General features: G+C 40.5%; 1 protein-coding gene across 1 annotated transcript; it reads left to right on the top strand.

Annotated features, from left to right (window-relative positions):
- The first annotated feature begins 1123 nt into the window (after window positions 1–1123).
- Window positions 1124–2222, top strand: LOC119511272 (double homeobox protein B-like). Its single transcript, XM_037805771.1, has 2 exons — window positions 1124–1348; window positions 1527–2222. The coding sequence occupies exons 1-2, from the start codon at window positions 1124–1126 to the stop codon at window positions 2220–2222; spliced, it is 921 nt and encodes a 306-aa protein (XP_037661699.1).
- Window positions 2223–10019: the final 7797 nt, after the last annotated feature.

Raw genomic sequence — 10019 nt, 5'->3', positions numbered from 1 at the left:
ATTTCATAATATGTTTGAGCCACTCAATTCATTTGTAATCCATCAATTCATTAAAGAAAGGTCTGACTTAGTTCAGGGAAATTTGCTTCTTTTGTTTTAGTTCATAAAGAGGTCTTAGCTCCCTCCTAAATCCTTTGTTCCTGAACCATTAATGGTACATAACCATTAGTTGACACATAACCAATAGTACATAACCATTGGTCCAGGCCAACTGTGAGTGTGGAGAGACTGCTGCAGTTATCTCAGCCCATGGGACAGAGCATGTGCTAGTACTCTGATGAGAAATGTCACTATCTAGAAGCACTCTTCAAATGTCACTCCATTATTTAGTAGAAACATCTTTATTAAGTGTCTTATTCCCAGGAGCTCTTGATTACCAGGAGTTTAACTCTAGTCAAGGAGCTAAGATAGCTGTCCAGACAACTGTGATAAGGGAGATAGTATGTGATAAAAGCCCAGTAAAGTTCCCACAGTTGGCTCACATGAAATATTTATCAAATCAATCAAGGATGGAAGGAAGGAAGGAAAGAAGATAGAAAGGAAGAAAGGGAAAGAGGGAGGGATGAAGAAAATAATATTTCTGCCTGGGTTGTTTACAAAAGAAAGAGAATTTTCTCTCAGCCATGAAGGATTGCTGAAGAGTTGATGGCCATTAGGAGAAGGAATTGATATAATCAAAAGTGTGGGTATATGACTATCTTTACTACCATACAGATTGAGTTTATGAGGCAATGGGTACAATAGTTTGACTAGAGCATAAGACCAAGTATGAGAGTTAGCAAGAGGTAAGTCAAGATCAGATGCTAAGAGTCTTAAATACCAGGTGAAGGAGTTTCAGGCTATTTTTATTTGCAAAATTAAGTACTAATATTTAGAAGGTACCTATTATACTTTCATTAAATCCATTCATTAATCTCACCCATAATTACCAGGTTCAGTGCTGAGCAAAGTACAAAAGCTATTAGGCAGTATGATTCTCGCACTTGAGGCCCCACTCCCACTACTAAGCACACCTTACTGAACTTTTGATTGGAATCTCAATAGTTACACACATACAGTGAAAATTTAGGGTCACAGGTTTTGTTGCTGGGCTATCCTTTGTTGAAAGTATATTCAAAAGCCTATGACGGTAGGCTTTGAAACACCATACTTGAATTTCAGAATTAAGATGGCAGCCACGAGTCCCATAAATGATACGCTACAAAGAGAAGCCCGGCGACGGAGGATTGTTTTGAACCGGAGTCAAAAGGATCTCCTCGAAGCATGCTTTAAGTGGAACCCTTACCCTGGTATAGCTACCAGGGAACAGCTAGCGAAAGATACTGGTATTCCGGAGCCTAGAATTCAGGTTTGGTTTCAAAACCACAGAACGAGACAATTAAACGCCCAGCGACTGAAGTCTAGAAGGTCCGTAGGAGAGCAAACCCAGGTTCAGGATCAGCCTTTGCTAAACACTCAAGAATATTTAGGGGCAGGACACAGAAGAAACCGGTTATACCTGACAAGATCTCAAATCAGTGTTCTAGTTCAAAGGCCTTGAGAAGAACCAGTTCCCTGGTATTGCTACTAGGGAAGAACTGGCTAAAGAAACAGGCATTCCAGAATCAAGAATTCAGATATGGTTTCAGAACCGAAGAGCACGGCACCAGAAGCAGAGCAAAGGAGCACCTGTGAATTCCTTGGCAGATGCCCCAGATGTGAGGAAAGAGCTGACTGTTCAGCAGCACCAAAATGACCCTTCTACTGTCCCAAGCAGGTCCCATGATATTCCTCCCTCTAATTCTTTCATTATCAACCAAAATTCTTGTCTTATACTCTACACATCCTTTGTTCCTTGGGATCCCTTTGCAGGTCATGCAAACCAGGCACCAACTATCTTGGTGGTCCAGCCCACCCAGACTGTGCAGGGGTTGGAGAACCCTCACCCACCTCTGAGACCAGTGAATCAGCTACCAACAGTACTGCCTCCAGAAAGGGAGTTCTTAGATACTGAGACTCCTTTATGTCCCCAGGACCAAGGAAGATGCCAGGATCGCAGTGAGCCCATTGAACCCATTGACCTGGAAGTACTAGAGTCAAAGACTTATTTGCAGTTTAAACTTGATAGTAAAAAGCAGTGGAAGGATCTAAGTCATCAAGACATAACTTTCTTTATTGAATGGTGGGATGAGTGCTGCCAAGCTCTGATTGCAGAGTGGGATCCTCCTGAAGGGACACTCTGATACCCAGGACTCACTTGAGAGACCTGTGGCAGCATTTGGCACAGTCAACTGACCAGCTGCACCGGCAATATCTAGAAGCATCAAGCCTTTTAAATCAGCGTCTGCCAACCACAGATTGACAGTAAGAGGTACAACCTTTTCTGAATTTGGATCCCCAGGAGCAGGACTCCAGCACCCAAACCACCCTTCAGCAAGGAAGATTTTCCAGCTCTGCTCCACATGCTGTGAAGCTCACCAGGGCCTCAGTTTCAAGAGGAGGAAGATGACATTCTCACCACCCTAGCCCAGGCCTCTTTTCCTTTGATGCAGAATCAGTGGAATGTAAAGGATGATGAACAAACAAGTTGTTCTGAAGCAAGACTAATTGCACAAGGAAGGACAAACCACTTGGAATTCAAGATGCAGATTTATACCCTGGCCCTAGGTGGCACTTACCTTCTCTGTTCACTTCATTGAGTAAATGCCTGTCCTGAAGCTGCACACTACCTCTGGAGGCTCTGGAGGCTCTGGAGGCTCCATGGGCACCAGGCAGTGGACATGTTTGCTGAATCCTTGATAAACAAAAGCATTTTCATGACAAGCATGACCTCCTCCCTTTAACCATCATTTCTTTGGCAGTGTGGGTAATCCATGAACTGTAAATGAACTCATGGTAAAAGAAAAGGTCTACCTGCACTTCTTTCCATTCTGGCCACAGGAAAGTCAAACTTGAAATGGGGTTGATGTGTGGAAAATGAGGGTGTGCTATATTTCTTTATGATGTACATTCATAAAAATTGAATTTTTCCTTAGAGTAAGGGTTGGAATTGGGAACTGGAAACTACCTCAGTATCCAGCAATAAGAGAAAGATTAAACATAGTATGATGTAGAGTATTATTTTTTCCTTTGCCCATTTAAAACATACAGAAAATTGCAAGGAAAATTACAATAGTAACATCATATAATCCCAGAATAGTCTATTGATGTTACTATTTCCCTTTTCTAGGTTTTTCAGGTGTTTTTACCTGTATATTTATCTATACCCTTCCCAATTTTATAAAAAATTATACCTGAAAATTCTAGTGTGTCACCCTTATACTCAGTTTACTCCTTGGTTTTCAGTTGTAAAAATACAACATGGTGTAGCAAGCTGTATGGCATTTATATTGGTGTAATAAAAATATCTTTGAAAAATATTAAAAAAAAAAAAAAAGCCTATGACGGTAATACCTCAAATACCTAAAATCCATTTCACTGGTCCATCAATTAGCCATAAGTTTTTACTGCAATCAAGCAATTGAACCTACATGTTAGGGACATGCAAAAAGTTATAACATGTTGTGGTTATATATATCTTTAAAAACAAAAAAGCACTGGACTTTATATACTGTGGGACTCATTCACATTTATTCCAACTCCAACATCTTCTTCAACATCTCCCAAGCTGAGAGAAAACAATAGTGGGGTTCTATAGGAACTCCCTTGTAAAAGAATTCTGAATGATATTCACTGGAGCCTACTGACTAGAGCAGGTTTTCTCAACCATGGAATAATTAATATTTTGGACAGAATAATTCTTAGTTGTGGGGTGGGGGGGCACTTGTTCTGTGTATTGCATGATGTGTAGTAGCCAGTAGCATGTGACACCCAAAATATCTACTTGTCAAAACCTAGTTGTGACAACCAAACATGTCTCCAGACATTGCCAAATTTCCCTGGGGGGGTGGGGAAGGGGTGTAAAATTGCTCCTGGTTGGAAACCACTAGATTACAGCACAAAAATGCAAAACATATATATATATAGAGAGAGAGAGAATAATTCTAACAGGTTTGAAACAAAATGTGTGAACTAACTAGCTCTCTATTTCACTAAGCTTCCCAGTTCATCATGACTTTACTGTATAATCTATATAATCTCATATACCCAGGTATAGACTATTCCAACCAGTAATCAAAGAAAAAAAACAAAAACAAAATAGGGTAACAGAAAATTAATACCAGCTATGAACCAGTTAACTAATATTCCACAGAAAATTATAAACAATTTCCCCCCAAGACATTAAATTCCTTTACAAAAGTACCCTAAGGATTTTAACACAAATCACCTTGTTACTTAGGACTATTTTTCATTTTTTAGAGCTTATAAATTATACACACCATGCAGCAATTTTATATGCCAACAACCATAATAATCCAGACAAAACAGAGCGGTGGAAGGGTACAGTCTTCTAACAAAGAGACAACGAGTTGGAGGGGTGGGAGGGCAAAAATGGATCTGACTGTGCTTTCCTTTACAACTCTCCTCTCAGGGGCATAGGTTTTCTTTTCTGTCCTCACTGTCTTAATAGATTTCATCTTCTTTTAAAAGACAAGTCACAATCTGTCCCTGAAGACAGCCGTTACCATTAAAGCGCTCCTCTGGGGGCAGACGGGCAGCATTACTCACGTGCGACAGGACTTGCGAGAAGATGTGTGACACTTCCTCCAGAGCCAGCATTTTGGAAAATGGAGGGGCTAAGACAGGGCTTTCAGAAGTCAACTCTGCCAATCTCTTGCCTCTAGTTGAAGCTGAGTCTAAGCTATTCGAGGAGCAAAGTAGTCAGCTCCATTTACATTTCCAAAATGGGGTAGTTCTTTCATTTCACAGCAATTACAAGAGTGAGGAGCCCAGCTAGAGCAATAACATCCCTCTCCCAGTTATATGCTCTGCTCACCTCAGCTATCCTGCTCTGAACACACTTACAATGATCAAGAAGCAGACACTAGATGTTCATCTGTGCAACACACCAGGATACATCACTCTTGTCCTCCAGTGTTGGGAGTGAAAAGAAACCAGACCAGGGACACCCATAACGGATGACTCTTAATGGGGAGTTTTTCATCTTCCTGTTACTGTACTTTGAGTAGTAGCCTACAGGTCTCAAGTAAGCTGCACGCCACCTATGCCAACTCAATAGATAGAAAATAAATTGATTACACTCCTTAGAGCTGGAAGGCACCTTGAAAAATCTCCATTTCCAAACTCCTCATTTTACAAAAGAAGAAACTGAGAACCAGAAGGGTAAAATGCCACTTCCTAAGGTCATTCAGCCCATCAGTGACCTGTGAAAGCAGGAGACTGTCTCCTTGCTGGGTCCATGGCTACCTCCATGACTGGAATGCTGCTTCTCAGTAGCAGGTGACGGAAAACATAGCTCAAGTTGGCACAAGAAATAAGTAAGCCTAAATAAGGAAAAAAAAAAAAAATATATATATATATATATATATATATATATAATCAGTTCCTGTTACCAAACATATCAGAGAAATTAGTACTTGAATTTTAAGGCTTCCCAACAGCTATTAACTTTCCCTGGTAGGACCTCAGTTTCCTTTTGAGACACCACCCTGTTCCCCATTCTCAGCCATGTGGTCTGGGTGAGATCCCACCACCCCACACCCCCAGCTCCATGCATTCTCCTTTAGGATTCAAGAGGCATGACATTCAGTCACAAACCCTTCTAGGTAACTGAATTTATCCTATAGCATTGCTCCCAATGAAGAGGAATAAAAGCAATTGAAGGCAGGCAAAGTGAAGGCAGGAATAGGAATTAGGAAGCCCACATATACACCTTTGTTTTATTTGGAGCTGACTCTAGACATAGTTTCTATTCTCCTATCCCCCAAGAGTCTTGGAAGAGCTCAAGACTGGGGAGGCCCAAGACTTCCCATCAGAGGTCACAGGGCAACATCTGCAGAATATATTTCCAACTTATGAACTTAAAGTTCATCTGATTCATCCCAGAATTAATAAAAAATATCTCAGAGAATTCTAAGGAGAAGTAGAGCATTATGCTTGCATTCCAACCCACTCCTGGTAAATCTCCTAAGCTTAAAGACAACCCACGTGTGCTAGAGATCAATGACTCCATTTATTACTGGTTAAGAGTTTATGCTCCTCTAGTCTTTATTAAAAGGAAGAAACAGTCTCCTTGCATACCTTTTATTTGTAAAAATATTACCTAACTAATAATAATTGTATTTTATATTTTCAATCATAAAGATCACATTTAATTGACACTTTTACACTTTTCGAAACATAACCTATGTTGTCTCATTTGATCTTCACAACATTGGTATGAAGTGGAAAGGTTATTATTTATCTCCAATAGATGAGAACAACTCAGCCATAGATTCAAGGGCATTACCCAGAGTTACACAGGGAGAAAACAGGTAGAGCAAGGATGAATGGCACAGGATTAAGATATTTCTTTTAAAAGGTGCAGAGTAGGGACCCACTGTTTATTTTTCTTATAACAGCCCCAAATAGATAATTCTTCTCTGTTTCCAAAACAGGTTTATGTGATCTCCATAAATTAAGACATTAGATAGACTCTAAAGTAGACCACAAAGGAAATGCTTTTGAAGTAACAAGACATTACAAGGACTCCTGACAGGTTCATTCAGATTTCATAAGGTTCTGCTTGGCACTCTTGATGCTGATAGCGGGCTCGCTGTGGGGATGTGGACACGTGCATATCAATATGAAATAATAGAGAAGTAATACATGTAGTGGATCATGGTATGAAAATGAAAGTCAGAAAAACATTTATCTTTTATGTGGCACTAATGATTTTGGACTGAAATTAGTTGTTTACACATCCACTTAGGTCACCTGAAGTTCGAAGTGATTCCTTACCTATGAGATTCTTCCTCCCACTTCTCTTAAAAAAAAAAAAAAAATTAAAAATTAGCATTTTGACAATAATGATCTTGTGTCCACACTCTGAGATAAAGTACTAAACAAATCAGAGGTGTTTAACTCTGTCATCCAGATATTCTTGTGGATCTTTTTTTTATTCTGTTTGTTTGTACTGTCATAAAAATGAGGAAATTTGGCCATTCCATTGAAGTTTTGGTAGAAAATTCAGTGAGGGACTTTGAAATCAGTTGAAATCCCAACTGATGCTTCAAAGATCAAGAAAGCAGCAGAGGAGAACAGCAGCCATGTCTGAGAGCGTGGAAACAGAAGAGCTGCCTAAGTTGCCATCATGGCGAGAACAAGAGATGGGCAAAGGGGAGAGGAGGTGTTGAGAAGCCAAAGCACCTGTTCCAACCCACCCCTGCTTCAATCAGAGCAGCTCCATGTCTATCTGTTCTATATATTGGAATTTTGTTTAAGATATAATTTGTTAAATTCTGGAGCCATAGACACTCATAAAAAGGTTTGAAAATAATTTGAGAGCCAGAGAGCCAAAATGACTTGCCCAATATTGCCTGGTCACTGCAGAACTGGGACCCCAGGCCAAGTCATCTGTGTCCCAGCACAAACTGTCTCCACTAATCCACGTTCTTGTTTCTTTCTACCCCTTTCAATGAATGTAATCCTCACAGCAACCAGGCAAGATAGGTATTTTAGCCTTATTTTATAGATGCAAAAACTGAAGCCCAGAACTTTTGAGCATTTTGTCTAACATTGGAATACCTGCATCTCGTGACTCCAAACTGTTGTTTCCACCGTACGCATCATGTCTCAACACAAAAGGCAGTTTTGTTTTTTTAATAAATATATGAGCCATGTTATCTCCTTTTCATGTTTTAATTGAAGTTGTCTCCGTTAGACACCACTTCATCTCTTCTGCAATGTTCTTTGTCCTTCAGCTTCGACACTGTTTCTTCTGTGTTAAACCAAATGTGTCTGCGGTACCCTGCCAAGATGACCTCTGCCTGGCACAGAAAGCCATCCAACAGGCCATTTGTCACACCTCATCTCTTCCCTTTTATGAAAGGGACAAAAGGCTGTCTTTGAGCCCCCTTTGGAAGTGTTTTCATGCTAATCCAAGAATTACTGTTGTGTTTCTTTTCTGGTTGGTGCAGTATGAAGCCATTCGTGGGCTGCATGGACTTTGTCTATTCACATTCCAGGCCATTCTTGGAACATTTTGGGGAAACGCATCATCGCTCGGCTGGTGGGAGTCAAGTCTGTGTCCCTGCCCGAGGCTGGCAGCCAGTGCATCTATGTCCTTGATTGCACATGAAAACTTCTACTCCATCTCTGCTAGGCAGTTCCGTACACACAGAAAGGGAGAGAGAAGAGGATAAGTAAATGCTCATCCAAAAAAGACCCATAGCAGGAAGAAAACAACAACCTCCGAAATGTGTATCTCTCTGGAAATGGAGGCAAGGAAGGGAACTGAGCACTTCAGTCAAAGAGTCACAAGCATGTCCCAAACAACCTGAGTCATTACGGTGTAACTAAAATAGACCCTGAATGGGAATCAGGAGACATAAATACTACTTCCGATTCTGACACTAACTAGCTGTGTGACTCAGGGCACATGCCTTTATTTTGTGTCATATAATCTCCTAAAAAATGGTGCTGATAATTGAAATCCCATGGGACTCTGGTAAGGATTAAAGGAAATACTGTCTATGGGTGCACTTGGTTAAACAACAAAGACCAAATAAATAGTCTTTCCTGTAGCTGTTGCCTTCTGAATCTCGGTCTCTTCATCTGTAAAATGAAAATACTGAGGGAGACCTCTGAGTTCAAAGCAAGCTCTGTATCAGAAACACCTAGGGAGCTTTTTAAAAATTTAAATGAGGGGCCTCACAATCTTCCTACTGAATCTAAATCTGAATTTTGAAGATTAGGGCCCAGGACAGAGAGAGAGAGAAAGAGAAAGAGAGAGAGAGAGAAAGAACGAGAACTCCCCATGTTAATTGAAAGACAATCCAGCCATGACTGGTTTTAAGATCCTCTGAACTCTCCCCTGAGAGATACCAGCTCAGCATTTAGTGATTCCCAGAGAAGGCGAAATAGCTGATATGAGCTGAGATTGCCCATAATTCCATCATTAAAGATTCAGTATTTTGAGCTATAAAAGTCTTATTTTCAAAAGTATCCAATTGAAAGGTACATTTCCCTGAGAGGGGCAACATCTTAATTCAGCCCAGCTTATGTGTTAACTTTTGCCAACTATACTAATAGATTAAGATCACACTTAAGGTGACAGAGCACAGGAAATATTTGTGTATGTTTGAGGATAGGAGTTTCTGGAACAATGTCTTATTTTCAAATATGGAAATCAAGCCCCAGAGAGTTTATATGTGAGGTGACCATATAATTTTCTTCCAAATTCACTTTGGAGAATAAATAAGAGAATGTTGGGCCTAACCCCAGGACTCTCCAAGGCATACTGAATGTTCACCCTAGTTAATAGTGACTTATCTGCATCATAAAGTTGATATCAGGCTAGAAACTCAGCCTCCAGACTACTCCATTTACCAAAGTCACAGAAACCAGCCTGTGCGATTCAAATCCCCTTCAGTGTGAGTCCAAAAACTTATTTCTCAGAAACAGCCTGAGTATATATCTTTTTCCTGTACTACATTCCTGTCTCCATATTCTACTGGGCTGATCTTGGGGCTCAGATACCAACACCTCTGTGCTGCTCCAACAATTTGGAGACCGCACTGATAAGTTTAGGTTGCCTTCCCTTCCTTTGGATGAGCCTAGACAGCTGCTGTACAGGATCAACAGAAGCAAATGTAAATATCAGAGACTATACAGGGATCCTGAGAAACTGCTCCATCTGCAGACAAGTGCTCTTCCAGTTATCAAGCAACCCAGACAATCCTGTAGTTAACTGTGCTTTCCCCTCCGATTCCCATCAGTTTTGCCTTAACTAAGCTCAGGCTGCCAGTCTATCAATACCCACTGGGCAGCAGAAAGAAAATGACTTGTCCCAATGTTAGATTTTCTAATATTGCTTGTCTGACAAAAGTTAATTCATTCTGGCTTTATATCCAAGAAATGACGCCAGGGTTGGTAATGAG

This window comes from Choloepus didactylus, chromosome 16 (assembly GCF_015220235.1).
Source record: "Choloepus didactylus isolate mChoDid1 chromosome 16, mChoDid1.pri, whole genome shotgun sequence".
NCBI lineage: Eukaryota > Metazoa > Chordata > Mammalia > Pilosa > Megalonychidae > Choloepus > Choloepus didactylus.
This window is presented reverse-complemented; position numbering and strand designations above follow the sequence as displayed.